Raw genomic sequence first — 22788 nt, forward strand, 5'->3', positions numbered from 1 at the left:
TCGGAAGAGATATGCATACAATGCTCCCTGGCCAGCACAAAATGTCCTGGGACGTAGATGTATGGCCCGTCATGGTCTTAGTGGTACATGTGCCACAGTTCAGTGCTGTGTTTGGGATGACACGTACTACTCACCCCAAACTCTGCAGTATTGTAAAAAAAAGGCTTTTTTCCACTTTTTCTTTTTTTTTTTTTTTTTTTTTTTTCCAGTGGAAAGCAACAATGTTCTTGGAGGCCTGACACAATCCAAGCAAGTGCTTGATCCAGGTGAAGTTAGCTCGAGCTTCCATCCAGCAGGCTGGCAGCACAGAGCTTTAACAGGACACCAGCCAGCCAGCCAGCCCAAGGGAGAAGGCAAATTAGCAAACCAAGTATTAGCAAACCAAGAAGCACTTCAAAGTCATGGGAAGAATTTCATACAACCCCCCAAAATGCCCTCAGCTAACAAGGGTAAGACGAGCTGGAGGCCAGAGAAGCAATAACTTGCTGAGCATTCCAGGTCCCAGCAGTGTGTGTAGGTGCCCCAGTGACAAAAACTCCTTAGGCTGACTGCTCCACATGAAGAGCAGGTTAGGTCTACAGGCCTGCACCCCAGGATGGAGCATACCAAAGGCAGCAGTATCATTCCAGGCTCTGGCAAAAGTAATAAACTCAACTCCATTTAATTTGCCCTCTAGAGCTGCAAAAGAAAGTCTTAAAAAAAAGCAAGATGAAAATGAGATGGAAGAAGGTAGTTGGCACAGGGTAAACAATGGGGCCTCACTGACCATACAGGATCCCACCAACCCTCTTCTGTTGTCCCTGCATCCCTTGTGTAGCTCATCACTAGCTGCAGAGGCAGCCACTGCACTGCCATCAGCCAAGGGAGATCAGCCACCAAATGGGAGACAAGAAAATCACAGCTCACCATCCTGCAGCAATCTCCAAGCAGAAAATCAAAGCAGGAGCTTTGGCATCTCAGAGAACACAAGACATGGGGTCAGGGCCACAACTGAACAAAAGATGCCCAAGTCAATCACCAGGGAGGGTAAGAGACAGCCAGAGCCAGTTCTGCTCTCAGATGTACATGTTTGGCTCACCCTGACACCCAACTGCATCTCAAATTTTATCTCCAAAATTATTCAGTCCTCTCTTCTTCCCATCAATAAACTGCCAGGCAGCCTTAGGCAGCAGCAAATGGCAAGACCTCAACTGAGGCAGCAAAACAGCACCAGAGGATGCAGCTACTATGGGTACAGGAGTAGCTTGAGCACATCCCACCTGCCACAGTGCTGCTCCCATCAGAAAAGCAGCACTGAAGAGCCCTTGATAAAATGGCTGATCAATCAGGTTCCCAGGATCTGCCACCCTAAACATCTCCACATTTATCAGCAGCTGTCCTGTGAAGCCAAGATGCTCACCATGGAGTAATTCAACCCTGTAGAATCAGAAGCGGGGACTATGGAGCAGCAGAGCCTGTCTTTACTGCAGGGAAAGAAACCATCCCTGAATTACCTCATACCCTTGTTCTATTTTTGATTAGACTCAATATTTGCAGAAATTGCAGTGAAGCAGGATACGATTTATTGCGAATCCCACACATGAGGGCCCTGAGGCAATGGAGAGGTAGATGCACCCTGCAAGCCCTGCTGGGTAACTGCAGGCTGCCCAGGAGAAGAAGGGAAGGCATTATACCAGGACAGCAGTACTTAAAGAGCTCTGCGGGTCAGTACCTGGTTATGAGCATGCAAGCCCCATCATTTATACACCAGTACCACCCATCTGAGGTGACCTGATCTCTGCAGAGATGGAAAGCTGATTTTAATTGTGGAGTGAAAGAAAGCTGCCCTAAGAATCCCCACTTCGAGGTTACATTTATCCCCCAAACAGCTGGAAAAGCAGCAGGAGGGAAATTCCACCCCCTCCTTCTTGGCCCAGGAGGCTGAGCCTGTACTATTACACACCACCTGATGCTTTATCCACAGACACAACCAAGTCCCCAGTGCCAGATCTGGGTTAACCAGCTCCATGTTAACCAGCTCCATAAGTCCAACCCACTCAGCATGATAGACAACAAAACCTTCTCTACACCCTGTGCTGAGCCCCTCACAGATCCCCTCTCCAGCAGGGATCACACCCCCTCCACCCTCAGCATGAGCCCTTCCTGGCTGCATCAGCCCTGCTCCTCCTGCCAGAGGAGCAACCCATCCTCCTGCTGTGCAACTTGTCACACCATGCAGCCTCTATGAACTAAATAACCTATTTCTGCAGCTAGATGCTCTGCAATTCTATGGAGCACACAGACTCTGTAGGTACACAATCCCTACAAACCTATTTTGTGCAACAATGCAGCTGGTTTGACCTGCAGTAGGTGTGAAACTCAGCTCACCGTGAACAGTTTGAGGACAGACCTCACACCTCAGTCTCTATCTAACAGCAGTTCAACCCAAAGGAGATGCAGACATAACAGGGAAACCATAGGGAAATCCATGCCCTTTCAGGAGCAAAGAGCCACGGAGTTCTCTTGTTCTCAGAGTTCCAAATAAAGGGAAAACTTGTAAAAATTATCCAGGATCATTTCTGCCCAAACATCTGTGTAAGCTCTTTGTTTAACTGACAGGTGCCCCAACTAAAACAGCCTCCAAAGCCAGGCTCCTCTTGCCATGCTGTGATGGGATATCTTGCTTTCTCTCTTGGTGATGTGGAAAAGTTGCATATGAAAAAAAAATCAAGTCACAGGCTGATATGGACCAGTCATTTTCATTGGAAAATAGTCCCACAGACACTTACCATCTTTGCTGAGAAGGGTGCAGGGATGACAGACTGATTGGAGAGGTGAAGGGTTTGGGAAGCATCTTGCAGAACTTGGATAGTGCCAAAATTTATCTTACTCGGATGCACGTAGACAACTGGTCCTTCTCCAATGCTCACTAAATGGATTTTCTGCTCCAGGAAGCAGGTTGGAAAGAGAAAAAAAAAACATAGGGAAAGTTGTAAGGGTACACATAGACTGGGGAACAATTCTCACTGAAGTTTTCAGTGTTGTGAGGCTGAAACAGAAGGCCTGGAGCAAGTGTGGGATCTGGAGTGGTCCCATTTGAAAGCCACAAGCTCCTAGTTATCAGGGGATAAAGAAACCTCATTTCCCATGCATGCTTTTTCACACCCCCATGCTGTTAGCTCTCCTTCCCCTATATTATGCCCTCTCTTGCTCCTTTTATTGCTCAGTCTGGCCCCAAACCACACTCCCAGACCACTGCTGCTGCACAGCCACACTGCACAGGAACTTCTTTAGCATTCTCAGAGCTACACCTGTGAAAACCAGCACAAGTCAGAAGCAAAGCTGGCTCTTCAGAGTAGAAATCATGCAAATCAGTTGCCTGATTTGTGCTTATGCACATTCCTGGTATCCTGGGCTGCATCAAAATGAGTGCAACCAGCAGGTCGAAGGAGGTGATCCTGCCCCTTTACTCTGCTCTTGTGAGACCTCACCTGGAGTATTGTGTGCAGTTCTGGTGTCCTCAACATAAAAAGGACATGGAACTGTTGGAACAAGTCCAGAGGAGGGCCACGAGGATGATCAGGGGACTGGAGCACCTCCCGTATGAAGACAGGCTGAGAAAGTTGGGGCTGTTCAGCCTGGAGAAGAGAAGGCTGTGTGGAGACCTCATAGCAGCCTTCCAGTATCTGAAGGGGGCCTATAGGGATGCTGGGGAGGGACTCTTCATTAGGGACTGTACTGACAGGACACGGGGTAATGGGTTAAAATTTAAACAGGGGAAGTTTAGGTTGGATATTAGGAGGAAATTCTTTCCTGTTAGGGTGGTGAGGCACTGGAATGGGTTGCCCAGGGAGGTTGTGAATGCTCCAACCCTGGCAGTGTTCAAGGACAGGTTGGATGCAGCCTTGGGTGATATGGTTTAGTGTGAGGTGTCCCTGCCCATGGCAGTGGGGTTGGAACTAGATGATCTTAAGGTCCTTTCCAAACCTAACTACTCTATGATTCTGTGATTCTATATGAAAACCAGGTATTAATTGCACTGTTCAAACAGTATTTTTTTTTCTATTGACAGTCTGAGACCCAAAAGTTGGTTCTTGCAGAACTAGTGCAGACTACTGGGGGAGGAATGTGGATCCCTTTGCTATACCACCTTCTCACAGCACTAAAAGCAACGAGAATTTATCCAGTCTTGCTGGTTTCACCAGTTCCAAACATACCAGCTCTTAAACAGGATCTGAACACATCTGACAAAGATGCTGTTGATTCATTGGAGGCATAGGCCATGATTTAACCATGAAAGAAGCCAGCCTCCATGATGTAAAACTTTTAATGACGTCTGACTCAAGGAAATGGCATTGACAGCTGTCAGAACCACTAGTCCAATTCAACCAGAAGGAGCAGCTTCCAGAAATGCTCATCTCTTGACAGGACACTAATACGTGCAAGTAAGGACCAAAAATCATGTATCAAGGCTGGTACCTCAACAACAGGGAACTGAAGCCATGCATGATGATGGACCTTTCACACCTCCGTGAGAAGGGCAGTACAGTGAGCTGTGAAGCTGCCCAAAACTCCTGGGACGGAGAAGCCAGAGGGAGGAGCTGTGCCTTGCCAGCCAGCTTCACTTCCAGGCAACAGCAGAGCAGGAGGAGCAAAGGCAGGGCAGAAGCCTTTGGAGATGAGAAGGATAACGTCTGGAGGATGCCCACACTAGCTGGCTTCAAGTAGAGTGTGTACTAACACAATATATCCTCACCTAGGAAGGGGCTTGTTAAGAACCCCAAGCCTTCATCTATAGTCTTCTTAAAAGGGACAAGGAAAAATCTGTTGAAGAGCATTACAGCAATGTGACACACAAGGAAAGATAGTGAAGGAGACGGCAACTTTGCCAATTGTGATACTGCCACATATGCACTTCTTCAAGCCCAAGCAGCACTGCTGGCTTTGTTGATTGGTATGTAATGCCTTTCTGCCCCTGGCAGACAGCTGTGGTTTGAGTGACCCTTTATTCTGGTAGCAGCCAGCCGTCAAATCCCCTGCCTGTGGCACATGAGGCTGCTTTGCCACCAGTAAAGCTAGGGTTGGGTTTTACCAGTTCCTTAATGCAGATGACAAAGAGCAAATTGAATCTGGCATGCAGTCACCTGCAAACAAAATACAAGGCAACAGACCCCAAGGAGGGACTCTACACAGCCCAGATGAAAGATCTGTATCATATTTCATTTAAAACAGTGCAAAGACTTGATATCAGCGCTAGACAGCATAATTAAAGAGCAAGCGAGTCCAGAGGAGGCCACAAAGATGCTCTGAGGGCTAGAACACCTCTCCTATGAAGACAGGCTGAGAGAGCTAGAGCTGTTCAGCCTGGAGAAGAGATAGCTCTGGGGAGACCTTCCAATACCTAAATGGGCCAACAAGAAAGCTGGAGAGGGGCTTTGTACAGGGGTATGTTGTGATAGGACAAGGCATAATGGATTTAAACTGATTAAGGGTAGATTTAGATTAGATATGATTTTCCCTGTGAGGATGGTGAGGCACTGGCACAGGTTGCCCAGAGAAGCTGTGGCTGCCCCATCCTTGGCAGTGCGTAAGGCCAGGTTGGATGGGGTTTGGAGCAACCTGTTCTAGTGGAAGGTGCTCCTGCATGTGGCAGGGGGGTTGGAAATGGATGAGATTTAAGGTCCTTTCCAACCCAAACCCTTCTAGGATTCTATAATATTTTATTGGAATAAATGGCAGCCATCCCCCTGAGGTCAGATTTGCATCAGATAATCCATATGGTTAGGACCAGTCACCAGTGCAGGATGCAGAACAAGATGGGCAGCTGTTTATGCTAGGCCAGAGAGCTTTGGATAATCCAGCTACTTGCACTCAAGCTATAAAACAGACCTATAGAAAATGCAGATTATCTAGTCTGACACCTAGAAACTCCTATCTGTGCAGGCAACATACCCAGCCAAGTTTCTAGCAGCAGCAACCAAGCATGAGTGTACTCACTGAACACCGACTGAACAGGCACACAGAGTCACTCAGTCATGCACTAGTCATTTCTTTAGGGACAGCTAAAATTCCCCAGTTGAAATGCTCACCTTTCGGGCATGTTCATCTCCCCCCAAAAAACCCAACAAACCAACATGTAAAGTAAACTTTAAAACTATAAATTGTTAGCCCAAGGGTAAAAGTTTTGTGAGAAGCTCTCTACTGTCTCTCTACACTGCTCTCATCCCTTCTACTCTGCTCTCGTGAGGCCTCACTTGGTGTATGGTGTGCAGTTCTGGTGTCGTCAACATAAGAAGGACATGAAGCTGTTGGAGCAAGTCCAGAGGAGACCACGACGATGATCAGGGGCTGGAGCAGCTCCCGTATGAAGACAGGCTGAGAAAGTTGGGGCTTTTCAGCCTGGAGAAGAGAAGGCTGTGTGGAGACCTCCTAGCAGCCTTCCAGTATCTGAAGGGGGCCTAAAAGGATGCGGGAGAGGAACTCTTCATCAGGGACTGTAGTGACAGGACAAGGGGTAATGGGTTCAAACTTAAACAGAGGGAAGTTCAGGTTAGATATAAGGAAGAAGGTCTTTACTGTGAGGGTGGTGAGGAACTGGGACAGGCTGCCCAAAGAAGTGGCAAATGCTCCATCCCTGGCAGTGTTCTAGGCCAGGTTGGACAGAGCCTTGGGTAACATGGTTTAGCGTGACGTGTCCCTGCCCATGGCAGGGGGTTTGGAACTAGATGCTCTTAAGATCCTTTCCAACCCTAACCGTTCTGTGATTCTATGAAATCTGTAGTTAAAAAGTAAGCTCACAGTTAAAAAACTGGTTATTCTAGTGAGGAGAAACCCTCCTCTCCAAGGGAAATATAACTTATATTTATGAGCAATTCTTGTCAAACTTCAGACCTTCCTGCATGGCCTTCCTGTTGACTGATTTACATGCACATCCACAATAGTCTGGGTGGAGATACTCAGTGGCACCCAGGGGATTTAGCAGCATCATTTCCATTTATTTTAATAAAAGTTTAAATCCATGAAACTACTTTCAAAATGTCAGCCTTCTTTTCTGTTACAGAAAACTTAATATTCCTAGGAACCCTCTGACATCCTCTTCCATGCCCAGGGAGACAAGATATTTTAAAACAGCTGCTTCAAAAGTTAGTATCATTTTAAACTGAAGTTTAACTAAATTTGTTCTCAGTTCCAGCTAGATGGAGCCAGGACACTACAGACACCATTCTCTTGCCTACATTCTGTTGTCATTGCTGTTGTTGCTTATGTTCGAATGCAAACAACATCTTTCAGGGGCTTCAGCACAGAAACGCTTTGTCTCATCTATTTCCACACTTGGTGGAAAAAACAAAGCCTCTGTGCTCCAGATGCAAGCGGTGTGCATGTCTTTTGCTGGGGCTTTTTGTAAAGAGATATGATGGATGGATAGCTCTCAGATATGATGGACCTGACTTTCAGAAAAGCTTAAATCCATCTTTGGACAGAACATCACTTTGGCACAGTTTCTAATACAAAGCTTGCTATAGCAAGGTTTAGGGGTGTCCCTGTGTACTCCTGAACAAAAGTTCTAATGAAGCAGCAGTTGCTGTTCAGCTGTAACACAGCAGAGTATAAGACCCAAGGATTATTTTGGGTTTCAGACTGGGCTTGTTATCTCACATATCCATAATTAAATGCCATGTCAGACACTTAGATTACCACCTCAGAGGATACCATCCTTCCTCTTCTTTAGACATTAGTTGCTGCTTATGCCATGAATCCTTTCTTTCTTTGTCCATACCAGTCAAATATTACAAATTCTTGGTTTCCCTGGAAGAATCCCTGCACACTTTATGCTCCACCATGATGAGCTGCGCAATGGCACATGTCTTCCCTAGCACTCACCAGTGGGGCACCTTTACTCCCAAACACCACAACATGAGCAACAGTGTCCTGCTGTCCAGTCATTTGGGCTTCCAGTGTGAATGGGATCTCCACTGAGCTGTGAGGCTGGATAATTCCACTCGGCATGGAGCTGGAGTACCATACAGCAGCAGTATTCTTATGTTCCTATGAGGAACAGAATCAAATACAACTTCAGACTGACATTTGAGGAAACTTCAGCTCTTTAACATCTACCACAATGGCAACTCATACACATTTTTAAAAATCCCTAGGAGAAAGCAGAAGGGCACAACACAAGATGCAAGACTTGTATGGGCTCAGCATCCTCAGCAGGTCCAAAAGCTGCTGCATCCGCAAACACTCACTGCTGTGCTACCAGCCTCTTTGAAGCAGCTTTTCACAACTCATCAAGTTCTTCTGCATGAAAGCACCCCCAAAACTAGAATATAAACTGCTTCCTAAAGAGTTTAAACTGCTTCCTGAAGTTTATGTTCAGGTTGGTTCCTGTTCTCAGAAAACCTTTAGGTCTGACTATAAATCAGCAAGGTCTTAACAACCCTTTTTTCCTAATAAATCCTTGGTAACATTTGAGGGCAGGAGGTGGATGGAATGCCAAACCTGAGGAAGAACCCCATAGCAGCCTGGAAGGTCACTGTCATTCACAAGGGTCAGCATTTGCTGATAAGGGAATTTTAGAAAGCACCGTCCAAATGTCATGACAGGGTCAAGCACTCGCAGTGGAGGAACTATACATCTAGGGAAAGAGACAACCAAAAGGCAATTAGATACTGAGAGAAAGTAGAATTTGTTTACCCCATGAAAAGCACGAAATAGAGCATAACAGAGTTGTCACTGTCAAACAGACATTTAATACCCCTACAGCCATAAATGGCCTTTAACTTCTTTTTACCCAACAACCTCTTGCAAAGGAAGGGCAGAACCTGGGACTCAGCATTGTAAAGGCTGCCAAGTGCCCAAGCAGAGCATGGTGCTTTGCCCCAGATAGGCTTTGCCCCTCCTCTGCCCCAGGAGCTTGCAAGGACCTTCCCGACAGTCCCAGGAGCAGCACTCACCAGGGCTCAAGGAACACCAGACTGTAGTGTCTCAGTGAAAATGACCCACTCCTCTCCCACACCACTGCTGCCCTGCCTGAAAACCCAGCAATTTGCCCCAGTGTCAGAAGGCATGGGTCATCACCTGTCTTACACAGTGGGTGATCACCCTCTCCCAGTCTCTGTAGCTACCTTGCTCCTTCACCCCATGGGTCCACACACTGTCTGTTCCTGTTTGCACTTGTTTTACAGAACTGCAGCCCAGGCACTGACTGGATGACTGCGTGGGAGAGGGAACAGCACCAGTGAACTGCACCCCTCTTGTAGTTAAACTGACACCCACTGCAGCACAACAGGCTTGAATCTGGCTGCAGCAAAAACAACTTTCAGCTTATGTCCAAGAACATTAATGCTCAAAAGAATCAGAGGGAAGCAGAGAAACATGAGCTCACCTTCCACACCAAGGACTCTTTTCCCCTTCACAAGATCTCACCTTTACTTTTCCCTCACCAGACCTGCCGTAAGCCCCTTTCCCATTTGCACATGCCTTCATTAACTGAACCAGACACGAGCTTTCAGCAGGCTGCTCTCTGTGGCCCAAACCGATGTTGTATTTTAGTTGTAATCCAGTACAAGTCCACCATTTGAAGGAAGAAGGAGAGGTGGGTCTTTGGAAATGGTAAGCTTCAAGAACCAAAAATCCAGGCTAATAATTAATATAATCACTATTCCCCTTCAGAGAAAGGCTCAGGGCTGTACCTGCTCTCTGAACACATGGGCTGCTTTCAGTGCACTTCTGTTCTCCTGTCTAGCTGGGCAGAGTAGCTCATTAAGCAATGCTTCTCATTTGGAGCTGAAGCCAGCAAGCCATGTGCAAGGGAGTGTCCTGGAGTAGGATGCATGAGGAAAGATGAGGAAAGCTGCAAGGAAAGCACTGGTACCTGGCTGTGAGGAGCAAAGCCAACACCTCCTTGCCAACACCATCCACATCTACCACCAGTGCCAGCCTGTATCTCTTCACGGTGTTAGAACACAGGGTGACCTGGTGGAAGACAAGAGCATCAAATATTTCATCACTCCCAAAAGGCCTAGGCCATGTGTGGTATCCTCCGGTTCTCATTACACAGTAAGGAAAGGGAGGATTTCTTGGATATTAGGAAGATTAGACATCAGGAAGAAGTTCTTCCCTGTGAGGGTGATGAGATACTGACACAGGTTGCCCAGAGAAGTTGTGGCTGCCTCATCATTGGCAGTATTCGGGGCCAGGTTGGATGAGACTTAACCTGGTCTAGTGGAAGGTGTCCCTGACTGCGGTGGTGGTGGGGGGGAGGGGTGGAATTAGATGATCTTCCAACCCTTCCAGTCTAAAAAGGCCCCTTCCAACCCAAACCAGTCTATAATTCTATGATTTTGTCTTAATTCTTCTGCTGGTCCACATGTAGAGCACAGTCTCTGTGAGTAACAAAAGTCTTCTGACGATATCTGAGTAGTTAAATAAGCCTTGCAGTTATCAGGGCATACATAAGCTAAATTAAAGCACAATTAGAATAAGGCTCTACTCATCACTGTATTAAAATTAGGGGACCGATTTTTAATTTCAGCTACAATAGCATAAATCCAGAGGGAATCTATGGACTTTTAACAGAATGAGTTGAACTTTACAGTGGGAACCTGAAGGCAAAATGTGGCCCAGCAGACGCTGTGCAGTTCATGGCTGCCAGAGCTTTTTCAGTCCCCACTGGAGATCACTGCAGTGAATACAACCCATTCTGCCCAACAGGAAACAAGGAACAAGACTGGGAAGAAAAGCCAAGTGCATTATACAATGACACCTCTCTTTTTAACAGCTGCCTTTTGTTCTCATCCTTCCTTTGCCCATTTTAAATCAAAGAAATTACTCCAAGCAGCTCTCAAAACCACATGAATGGCTTCTCTACTTGACCACATGGTACATGATCTTCAGATTATGATTTTGGAAACAAAATGGTACTCCTTCAGTTAAGTCTCAGAGCAACCCAGCTAACAAAACCTAACACTAGTGCTCAACCTTACATTATGCTCAAAGCTAGCAGTGCTGAAGCCTGCTCACACATCAGTGAAGCTTCAGCTCACCTCTAAAACACTTACAGCTGGACTTGCCCCATACCTGGATATCCAGGTGTCCACGGGCACAGACAGTCCCTCTGCAGGGCCTGATGGTAAATTCAGTTGGCTTGACGTGATCTTGGGCTCCCTTTCCCCAGGATGGACAAGTGCTCTCTGACACCTGGTCAAAACTGGTCACACTGGGCTCTCCCAGTCCATCCCCAGGAATGCGAAGGTTGAAGGTCATGGGCACCAAAGAGGTGTTAGTGAGGCAACATGACAAGGTGCGAGGAAAGCCTAGGAAAATGACACAAGTATGAATTTATGCATCAATTACCCCTTGATTACTGGTGTGAATATCCTGTTATAATAAAACTGTGTTTGGAGTTCAGTTATTTTCAATCTGAATTACAGCTAATTGAGAAGCTCAGAGAGGAATCAAGTAAATTCCTTTTATGCTCATCGCAGAGGTTGCTTCCTTGGAAATGCCCACTCTTAGCAATTCTGAGCATCAGAAGTTTCTCTCTAACAGTGAGGAGCTCTCTCACCTGCCCCCAGACCAGCACCATTTATTTCTCACTCATGAGTGTGACTTCAGATAGACCATTTACTCTGAAAATTCAATCCGTAAAAGTTCTCTGTTAACTCCACAAACACTCCCAGTTTTCAGTACATAAAAGCAGTACACTGTCATTGAGGAGAAGCTACAATAAAAGAAAGGAAGGATGAAATTGAGAACTGCAGCAAGATGCAAAGCACTCAGAAACAGATTCTCTAGTCAGTATCCTTAAGGCTTCTCCTGTTTTGGGGCAACCAGACAGAGCATGTGACAACTTCACTGGAGGCAAACCTGATGTTTGCTTAGAAATTAGGAGGAACCATTTCCCACTTTACCTAAGAAGTGAGGATATCACATCCATGCTGCAGACTGGCTTTGGCTACTGCCCTCAAAGGCTGACATCACTTGAGCTTTGATACTTGCTTTCTAGAATGGAAAACCAGTGATCCAACCACACCCGGTTGGGTGCTCTGCAGAGACAGGACCACAAACTGCTTGGGAGTAGACATCTGACTTTACTGGCCAGCTCTGCAAGGAGTAGACGTGTCTCACAGCCTGCATACTGAGTGTTATTTGAATACAGATGGGGAGGTAAGCCAACTGCAGAGGCACAAGATAGCTCCTTCACACCCATCATCAGTGACTATTGCCAACTTTCAGCAACTGGGAGGCAGGAGGTGCATGAAAATGAAACACAGACTCCACAATCATGAATGAGACCCAAGCCACCAGATGCAGACAACAGTCAGCAGCAGTTGCAAAAAATACAATAGGTGCCTTCAGCTGAGAAGGCCTTATTAATGAAATCAGATTAAGTAGGATGACTCTCCTATTACATGACCACATTTCTGCCTGGTGCATTTCTTGTGTTTTAGATATTCAAAAGGAAAAAAAGGAGTGCCAAAGTGGGGATGTGGGGATGCTGCTCAGGAAAGTTAGTAAGTTTTCTTTAGAAGTCCATGGACAGCATGAAAACAGAGGCATCCTGGGCACAGAATGATAACGGCCCTTTAATCTGTCCACAATTGATTTCACGTTTAAACTTCAGACCATCTCAGTAAAAAGTCCTTTGTGAGACCGATATGGAATACCAGAATGTGAATTTCAATGGAGATGCCCTGGGTGTGCACCCACTGGCCCTGTCATCAGAGCTGGGCTTTTGGTGGGGAAGGAGGAGCCAAGTCTCTGAGGACATTGGTGCCTGATGCAGAGCTGTTGTTTGGGCATAATACCTGGGAGGTGATAACAAAGTGCCCTCACAGCACTAATTAACTTCTCACACTAAAGGTCAGGTGGTAAATAGTGCTCTTGCCTTACAACAGGAACATTTACCCAGAGCAGCTATAAGCTAGTAGATGGCTTAAACTCCCTTCTCCTGTGGTCCCATCCTCAGGACCCTTCTGGGACAAGGACCTTCACAGTCATTCTGCTGCCAGGGTCTGGGAGGCTGCGGCTGAACTGACTGTGAGGGACACCGCACATGATGATCTCATGATGACAAAACACTGCCTAGGGAACCAGCAGCCCTGGTTTTAACATCCTAAAGGCTCCTACAGAGGAACACAAGTGACAGATGTTCCTATGTTGAAGTGCTCCATTTTGGTATGCACAGCCCTTTCAATGTATGGTTGAGGCCCAGAGCACACTCACCAAAGGAGACATCACCAAAGCAGAGGAAAGGTACATCAAAATGAAATGTCGGTCCAGTGACACAGCCCCTGTAAGGACAAAGGCAGAGGAGCTATTGGCTTGGTTATAAAGAGAACTGCAAAGCCTTCAGCTTTTGTTACTGCTCCGATAGGTAAAAGCACAGTGAACATTTATCTTGTGTCCATGCATAAATCAAATCAAAATTGGTTGGCAAGCCTAAATACACTGTACCTCGAGTGTTTTCCCCTGATGGCTTGCCGGATACATTGGCTCTGCTAAATCTCTCTGCTTTTGAAATAGCTTCAAGGGCAGACAGGAATACACAAGCATCATGCAAAATATTTGCTATTCTTTCAAAGGTTCTATAATTGTCAGTCCTTTTGCTCAAAGTATCCAACAATATTTCTTCTGCTGCAATCAAGAGAACTAATTTCTTTCAAATCCTGGACCTCCCAAATAGGGTTACAAGAATAACCTGCTGCCCAACAGGATCTGTTATTGCTGTCACAGATCTCTGGCCCTGTATTCTCTCTCTACCATCATTCCATTCCAGAAGAGTTTCAGAGCTGGGTATTTGCTTATCTCATATCTCTGAGCTATATCCTAATGATAGTCACATTCTAGCAAATGCCACTTGATTCTTATCTGGATATTCCTACTTAATTAAGTCAGAAGCTTCCTCAAAAATAGGATGCAGCATTTGGCTGAAATGGCAGCAATCAGCATAAGAATTTACTAAAGCAACGCCTGCATCACATAAAATGTCATCTGTATTTCCACCATCTAGACTTGTCATTTCAGTTCTCATCTGGCGAGGCCACACCTGCAGAGACTGGTGCAGCTACATTATGATTCCCCCTTGCAGACAATTACATTTCCTTTCTGTTGTAGTTGCAAGGAGTCAAGGTCAGGCAGGAGTCGAGGTCAGGCAGAACTCAAGGTTAAAAAGCTCTGGCTCTTAGTGTGGGGATGCTAGGATCAGAGCCAAGACTTAAGAACTTAGCATATCTCTTTTTTATCTGCTCCATCGTAAAATGAGGTAGGTGGGAGATGATTACCCAGAGATAGCTGCAAACGTGACCACCAAGCTCTTATAACCCTCCTCACCTGATAGTCAAGGCCACAGGCTCAGAGGATCTGTCCACGCTAAACTTGAATTCTTCCGTGAACTGCCCCAGAATAGTGGGTCTGAAGGAGATCCGGATGACTTGGTATCCCCCCAGCAAAACAATGCCCTCCTGCGGGGTAAAAGTGAAGCAGGAGCCCAGAGCTGTAGCTGGAAGGACCAAGCTGAAGGGAGCATCGATGGCTCCTTTGTTAAGCAGGATTGCCTGCAGCACCAAGAAAACAAAATGGAAATACATGAGGAGAAGGCTGATTTGTTTTCTAATTAAACAATTTGTTTTCTAATTAAACAATTAATATCTGTAGAAGACAGAAGATGCTGTGTGCTGCTACTTGACAGAAGCCAAAGAAAATACAATATGACAAGTTCTGCCTTTGGGTTTTTTCATGTAAAGCAGTGATAAGTTCACATAAACAGAATCACTCTGGGTTTATTCCACTGACACAGAGTAGTCCACTTTTGACTTGCAGTGCAGAGGACCTGTTCAGCATCACCAAGTTGATTTAGACCCATCTCTAAGAGCCATAAAGGACAGCTGCATCATTACTAGTGAATCATCACATAACTGCTTCGGCTCCAGATGAGTCCGATCCTGCCATGTTCAGCATCCATTGCAGCAAGCAAGTTTACTGCATGTAGAAGACACCTTAGGATACACTATAACCAACTTCAGAAGCACTCCCCTATTCTGCTGCAGTATATAATTTAGGTTTATTTTTTTTTATTTTGATATATTTTCTTAGTCCTTGCTTAAGCAGGCATGTGAAGAGAGGACAAGAGTGAGGTGTACAGCAGCTTCACCTATTTACAAACTCACTGTTATTTAGAAGAAAAAGCAAACTTGGAACCCAGCCAAGTTGAGAAATCAACTGCCTCAAACAAGTAACACAATTACACAGCATTTGCTGAGATCCATTTGCGGAGAAACACCCACATCTGTCTGTTGAGTACCAGCACGAGCATACTGCCCCTCACTAACAAACCTACTCAAAGCAAAGCTGTTCTGATTGCTGCAGGGTGAAATCCTGACATTCCCTTGCCCCCACCTATTTTCTTTTATTTTTTTCACCTAATTTTTGTCCTTGCAAAACCTGTCAGAAAAATTGAGTCAGAAGCAGAGAGGGGTCCGTGTCCCTCCCCTTTCTTTTATTTTTGTGAATATTTACATATTCAAACTCTGCAATGGTAACTTGAAAACTACTCTCTCCTCTCATGTGTTTTATACCTTAATTACAAATTGCAGTCTCACTGCTTAGTACAGCTATAACAATATCATCTACTTATTCACATTGTCTTAAGTAATGGAAATAATAAATCGATGTAGAGAATCAGTAAAGTATCAGCATTAAAAATGCAAAGAGAACACAGTATTTTGGTAAGAAAACACCATAATGTGTCCTTCCCTGCCACATTCAAGCTTTTGAAAATGTGGCATGATGCATTGCATTATCCTCTACCTGAGTTGCTCTATGCCATTTGTTTTTGCAGACTTGATGTTGTTGGGGATGGGAGAAGGCAAATATGTAGAAGGTTCCTTTACTTTATTTCCAGAAATGCTTTGCTCTTTATAGAGCCAGCAATGCACCAAGTCTGAAGCATGGCAAAAGACTGGTCAGCAAGAGAAAGCACTCCCAACTTCTTTGCAAGGGACAGCTCTGAGCTGGACAGCTTTCCTCTGACTCCCAGAAATCGGTGGGATGGATTTCATAGCATCATAGAATCATAGAATCATAGAATAGTTAGGTTTGGAAAGGACCTTAAGATCATCTAGTTCCAACCCCCCTGCCATGGGCAGGGACCCCTCACACTAAACCGTATCACCCAAGGCTGCATCCAACCTGTCCTTGAACACTGCCAGGGTTGGAGCATTCACAACCTCCCTGGGCAACCCATTCCAGTGCCTCACCACCCTAACAGGAAAGAATTTCCTCCTTATATCCAACCTAAGCTTCCCCTGTTTCAGTTTTAACCCATTACCCTATGTCCTGTCAGTACAGTCCCTAATGAAGAGTCCCTCCCCAGCATCCCTATAGGCCCCCTTCAGATACTGGAAGGCTGCTATGAGGTCTCCACTCAGCCTTCTCTTCTCCAGGCTGAGCAGCCCCAACTTTCTCAGCCTATCTTCATACGGGAGGTGCTCCAGTCCCCTGATCATCCTCGTGGCCCTTCTCTGGACTTGTTCCAAAAGTTCCATGTCCTTTTTATGTCCTTTTTATTTATCTGAAAACTATTTGCAATGCATTCAAGTTCAAACACAGTAAATTTGTTACAGCAGCTTTTTAACAGCCAGAGTAGAAAGGTGCACCTAGGGCTGAAAAAAAAGTCTAAATACTTAACTTTTTAACCCAGTGTGGCTTTCATGTATCAAGTTCGGTTGGTTGGTTGGTTGGTTGGTTGGTTTTTTGCATTAAGCCTCCCAGCTGATCTCAAAGGAAGCTTGCCGAAAAGCAGGGATTAGGGTTTCATGAATAACTTGCACAACTTTCAGAGCTCATCAAAAGTATCTAGACTCCACGATACCCCACAAATTTGACTATTAAGTAAAATATTCCCTGCTCACAACTGCCAGAATTGCCAGAAATCCTGCAGGCCTATGAGGATCACTGCTGACCCAGGAACCGTCAGGATCCACCCCGATCCCTGCAAACCCCTACTGCTCACCTCATAGCTGAGGGCTGAGCCAACAAAAACCTGTCCGATGTCCAGCAGGTCAAAGTTGAAGCGGAGCTGGGGTCCGATGCCTTCCCCGCTGATGCACAGAGGCAGCCTTGTCTCACGGCCTGGGGAGAGAGAACCCTTTCAGTATAATTTCCTCTGTGTCCTGGGTTCAGCAGTAGCAGTCATTTTTCTCCTTCTTAGTAGCTGATGCAGTGCTGTGGTTTTGACTTTCAGCCTGGGAACAGTGCTGATAACACCAATGTTTTTAGTTGTTGCTCAGTAATGTTTAGTCTGACTGAGGACTGAGTCTCATGCTCTGCCAGGGAGGAGGGGAAGCCAGGAGGAAGCAGAGACAGGACACATGACCCAAACTAACCAAAGAGGTATTCCATACCACAGCACGTCATACCCACTGCATAAACTGGGGGCAGTTACCCAGAAGGGGGAGATCACTGCTCGGGTCAGGCTGGGTATTGGTCGGTGGGTGGTGAGCGATTGTATTCTCTTCCCTTGTTATTTCCCTTATCATTATTATTACTGGTGGTAGCAGCAGTGATTTGTGTTATACCTTAGTTACTGGACTGTTCTTACCTCAACCCGTGGGAGTTATATTCTTTTGATTCTCCTCCTCATCCCTCTGGGAGCTGGGGGAGGAGGAAGCAGGGTGGGAGTGGGAGAGAGGCTGTGTGGTTCTGAGTTACGGCTGGACTTAAACCTCGACAGTTCTTTCTGGCGCCCAGCGTGGGGCTGGAAGGGTTGAGATAACGACAGATCTGACTGGAGTGTGTCTAATTGTATTTGTGATAAGCATTTATTGTTTTGGATTAACAGCCACTTATCACAATGCTGACTTATTGGCTCTCAAAGTTGTTGCTCTTGATCTCACAGTTCCAGCATGTTGTACCTTACTTACAGCCTGTATTTGCTGTGTTAGTGTTTATTGGCTGGGGGCCTTGGGCTAAGGTTCTTGTTTCATTGTAATGACTTGTAATACAATAGAATCATTGATCATGAAACTGATCTGGGCTTGCGTTCCCAGTGTGGTCACCACCTCTATACTTTGGGAGGTATATAACAGAAGTGTGTAGCAATTACACATTTTTTTCAGGTTGCCACAGTGCTAGGTCAGCTCAAGATGGTGAAAGATGCCTTGGGGCTGGTTTCTCATTTCTAACCGACCCCTTGGGCTGGTTTGTTTTTGCACCCTGAAAATGTGATGTCGAGTTTAAAACAAGATCTCTGAATCTCTTTCCATGACTTCCATGAGCTTTGACATCCATTCAGTGAAGGCACAAAGCTCAGGAAACAGAACTGAAGATAAGAATCTGCTGTCTGTACTGATGCAATCAGAGACAACAGCACAGGAGTCAAAAAGCATGAGCCCAAGCAAGATGAAGCTCCCTGCTAAGAGCGACACGCACATCTTAGCCAACACTTGTGCCTAACAGACAGCTCCTTATCGCGGTACTCCAGGGCTCACATCCTGCAGCAGTGCCTAAATAAGACAGGGCTTTATGATCTCCAGAGAGGAGAATCACTTACCTATCCCATCAAGACACCAAGACCTCATCTTTGTAAAGAAACCTTACTCAAAGCATGCTCAGCAGTTTTGGAAAACCACCCTCCTCACTACTGAGATCAGGTAAGCCATAAATGTACTGCTAACATGAACATGCCTTGTTGAAAGGCAACCAAGACCACAAGGCTTACAGCTAAACTCCAAGATGCTAATTTTCTTCTCTAAGTCTGCTAAGATGACATAGTGCAGGACCTTTCACTCTGAAGTCTGTTCTGAACCACTGCAGAAGCCTGAGTCTCAGTCCTAAAATCAGATTTTGGCTTGGGTCTCCCTGCCATCCCATTCTATTCTGCATGGAAAGCAAGTAGCACAAGGAGAAGAATGTCTCTAACTTGTATATAACCTTCACTGTAGCTTTTCTGCAAAGACATCCTCCATCCTTCAAGCTCCTTTTGTGCAATGCTTGCCATTAACAGAAGATCAGTGAATTAAGGTTGTTTTTTGTTTTTTTTTTAATCTGCTGCACAGTTATTCCAGAACGTTCCAAATAAGTAAGTAAAGTCTCTTATTGCAAAGAGCAGCCCACATGTGATGACATGGTGAACACATCACAACTTGAAAACAACTTTCCTGGAAGTCCTGCTGACTTCAATCTTGCAATCCTGGAATGCGACTGTTTGATAACGTCCAAAGCCAGGAAAGAAAAGCTACATAGCTTTTGTGCATTGCAGCAATTTTTAAGTGAATCCAGCCAAAGGCCACCTGAAAGTGGAGATGATTCTATGTTGCACAGCTCAGGCATTAATTAGAGGGCTGTGTATTTGTTTCACAGACACCATAAAATGGGCAGTGTTGGGTGCTCACTGTCAAAAGACTTCTCTATCTTGCATCACATGTGGTTTAATTTTCATTAAAAACTCTAGGTCTAAACCACCAAAGGTTTAGGAAATGGCAAAGATTTCTAAGTGACAAGCTTTTGTCCATGATCATGCTGATCAAAAAATCAATGGCAGTGTTTCCCCATTGTGCAGTAAGTCCTCAGCCTCTCCAGAAGGTTCATGGAAAATCATCCTTTCTTCTACCCCTACACTGATCCTGGAACTCTAGGAAGTCCAAGAAATCTGGCTCTTACTCCTTCCAGGTGAACCACAGAGAGTGCTTTTCCCAAAAGAGGAGGAGCAGACAAAAATAAATGCAGCATTCAGGACAGCTGAGAGGAAAAACAACCAAACCAACAAAATGAGTCTACATCCCCCTCTGCTAGGAGCTGGGACTTTCAGGAACACCCAGCCCTTGCCCAAGGCCTGGGTATAGCTGTGATGTTCCCACTTAAAATGTTCTGGAGCACACAGACCAGAACTGTAGTCACTACATACCTCCTCGTCCTCAAACCTAAAGCCACATCCAGCACTGTGGAGTAAGAATTTGGATCTCAGCAGGAATAATACCTTGGCATGTCATGTGTGGTGTACAGTTTGGCATTGCTGCCTCAATTTTAAATAAATAGGGTACAAGTGGCCCAACAGCACAGGCCAAATCCCTTAACTCCTGCTGCTTTCTGACTCTCCTCTTCTTGTTCACAGAATGTGACTGGTTTTGAACATGATTCCCATCTGACCCTGTTAATAAATGTAGATCCACTATTTACATGATGCAGGACATCAGAAGGTAAAGGAGTGATCATCATTTGGGATTTTGCTTCTCCCTGCAAGAGTGGCTTAGAAATGGGTTTTGGAAGAAATCAGATGTAACCCAAAACATTTCCATATACAGAAAAACTTAAAAAAAAAATTAATAAAAATTAGGCTTTTGAAGCCCCTACCATGGGCTTCCTTCCAGTTCCTACAGTTTTATTTGCATGAATAACTAAGAAAGTAAATTTTAAGCTGAAATATTTGCAAGAGCAGATTTCAAACCTCTTCAAACCAGCTTTGCATTTGCACCCTCCAGGAAAGGAGCCTGGTCAGTGGAGGACCACGGGCCTTGCACCCTTTCCTCTTTGATAGTAAAACCAAAATGTTCCCTGGATTTGACAGTCATCTCCCACTCCTGAAGAACACCTTAAGCAGCAACATGGAGAGATGGAGAGGAAGGACAAGGTAACCTGAATCACATAGCCTGCCACAAATGTCCCCCGCCCTGTGCTAGCACAGCAAAGCAATTACCTCTGTAAGAGCAGAGGTGGTACAAACTCAGGCAGGTCAGTGATAACTGCTCCCAGAAGAGGACTTGACAGCACCTCTGTAAGACAGGGCAACCATAAAGCAGTACGTCTAGCAGACTGCTCACCCTGCTGAGCACAGCAACTCCCATGCAGGGAGAGAAGCACATGCTGGCCAGGAGTGGTTCTTCTGCAAACACCCTGCAGTCAACGGGGCTCAGTCACCCTCAGTCTGGCAGCGTGTGGGTAGCGGGAGGGGATCCAGGCTCAGACAGCACATTTTAACTCAGCTCCAGCCACCTCAGGAGTCTGACGGCACATCCATGGAATGCTCACCTTGGAGGGAAATGGTCTACGGGGGCTTAGTGCTCATTCACTAAAAACTACTCTCCTTTGTAGCTCTCTGGCCTTTACAGACATATCTCAGCAGAAGAAATGCTGGCAAACCCATGGCATGAAAGCTTATCCCTTCAGTGTTTTGACTGTTCTGGGATCAGTGACCCAGCGCCAGGCATCCTGAATCTGGCCTTGGACAGGAGAGGACAGTGGGCGTGTGCCAGCACTGCCCTGCTGACCACTCCAGCAATTACATGAGAACTGAGTGGGCTGGAAGAGTGTTTTTGCCTTCACTGTGGGTAACAGGAACAGGAGAAAGGAGCTGTACCTGAGACGTCACAGTAGACTCTTTCTTGATAGACTTTGGCTTCTTGGGGTTTAAAGATCACCTTGATTTCAGCTGAAGAATTTGGCCAGACATCTCCTTCCTGAAACAGAAGAAGACAGCAAACCATTTATCTTCAAAAGTCACATTTCTTGTTTTCAAGCACAGCCCTGTAAGCCTTGAGAGCATCAGTGAAGAGCAAGAAGCAAGCAATACTCATTGACAAAAACTGTGAGAGAGCTTGGAAGCTGCTGCAAAAATACCTTTCTAAGTCCCTTACCTTTACTGCCACCTGGTAGAGGCACTGTGTTAAATTAGGGCTAGACAGAAGCAACCAAATTGGCTCACACTCTAGCAAATCAATCAATTCTTTAGAGGTACCAGATGCTCTAAGGAAAAGGTACCTCTCTTCTGCAAACTCTCCCTTGTATCTCTGTATCACTATGGCTACACAAACATGTTTACTCAGATCAGAAGAGATTTAGCATATCAAATGGGGTTTTCCATTCTTGGTTATGAAGGTGCTGCCTCTTGTACTTTTCACCTTTCCATGTGTATAAGTATTTAGTGTAGTGTGGTGAGTCAGGGTGCTCAGCACCTTGCAGAACAAACCCTCCTGCTTGAAGACCAAGGGAGAATAGACTCCTTGCCACTGAGGGCTTCTTCTGCCCTGCAGCTGGAGTGAGCAGGCAGCACACAGGCTCTTCCAGCTGATGGATGATCAGAGGAAGGAGCAGAGGGCCTGTTTCTCTCTGCAAGGTGCACACATTCCTGCTTCCCTGAGCACAGGCTCAAACAAGAAGAGATGAGATTTGCTTTCAGCTCCACACCTCTTTCAACCAGCAAGCTCTTTCCCTTGTCATGCTCTTACTCAGGGATTTAAGCCTGGGCCATGCTACCAGTGCCTTCAACTGTCTGCTGCTTCCTCAGGGTCTTCTCCCAGAGAGTCCTGGCACTGGCACTCAGTCCCAGGGGAGCCTTGTCTCACATTCTGGAGGCATCCCTTGTTTCTAAAGGCTCTCACTTCTTGCAACTGGTTTAAACAATGTCACCACTTACGTTCCTTCAGCCCTTAGCATTGCAAATGTCTGTTGACATAAATATATGCACTTCTGACAACTGTAAGAATACTCTAGAAGAAGATGAAAAGAACAGAGTTATTCTTCTGTCTGCAAAGTGTGGCTTTGATTCTGCTTGCTGTTGGGTATCGTCAGTACTTAGTCCAAAAGCCTCAAAATGACTGGAGCCTCCAGCACTCCTGCAGCATAAACATTAAATAATTATAGTACTTCCCATCAACGGAGCACTTATAATTCAAAGCACAGCCCCCACAAAAAGTGAAAGGGCTATAACATGGTGAGTTTTTGGGCTGCAGCTGCAAATAATACCCTAATGCACAGCCTGCTGGAAGCCAAAAGAACAGAGGGAATAACAGGTAAAGAAAACCATTTCAAACA

At 45.7% G+C, this 22788-nt stretch overlaps 1 protein-coding gene and 1 pseudogene across 1 annotated transcript in view; both read right to left on the minus strand.

Annotated features, from left to right (window-relative positions):
• The window catches only part of HYDIN (HYDIN axonemal central pair apparatus protein), a 106733-nt gene that overhangs the window by 63884 nt on the left and 20061 nt on the right, over nt 1-22788 (minus strand). Inside the window, exons 10-18 of the mRNA XM_057429842.1 lie at nt 21335-21434; nt 16994-17112; nt 14314-14537; nt 13207-13274; nt 11059-11294; nt 9854-9954; nt 8479-8614; nt 7861-8025; nt 2769-2921 (exon numbers count right to left, since the gene is read on the minus strand). Of these exons, the coding sequence (XP_057285825.1) occupies nt 2769-2921; nt 7861-8025; nt 8479-8614; nt 9854-9954; nt 11059-11294; nt 13207-13274; nt 14314-14537; nt 16994-17112; nt 21335-21434 (1302 nt within the window). The remainder of the gene's footprint in view (nt 1-2768; nt 2922-7860; nt 8026-8478; nt 8615-9853; nt 9955-11058; nt 11295-13206; nt 13275-14313; nt 14538-16993; nt 17113-21334; nt 21435-22788) is intronic.
• Nucleotides 13343-13921, minus strand: LOC130607466 (endoplasmic reticulum resident protein 44-like; annotated as a pseudogene).

The sequence above is a fragment of the Pezoporus wallicus genome, unplaced genomic scaffold (assembly GCF_028554395.1).
Source record: "Pezoporus wallicus isolate ANWC-B61680 ecotype Strahan unplaced genomic scaffold, APGP_CSIRO_Pwel_v1 scaffold_3294, whole genome shotgun sequence".
In the NCBI taxonomy this organism is placed as follows: domain Eukaryota; kingdom Metazoa; phylum Chordata; class Aves; order Psittaciformes; family Psittacidae; genus Pezoporus; species Pezoporus wallicus.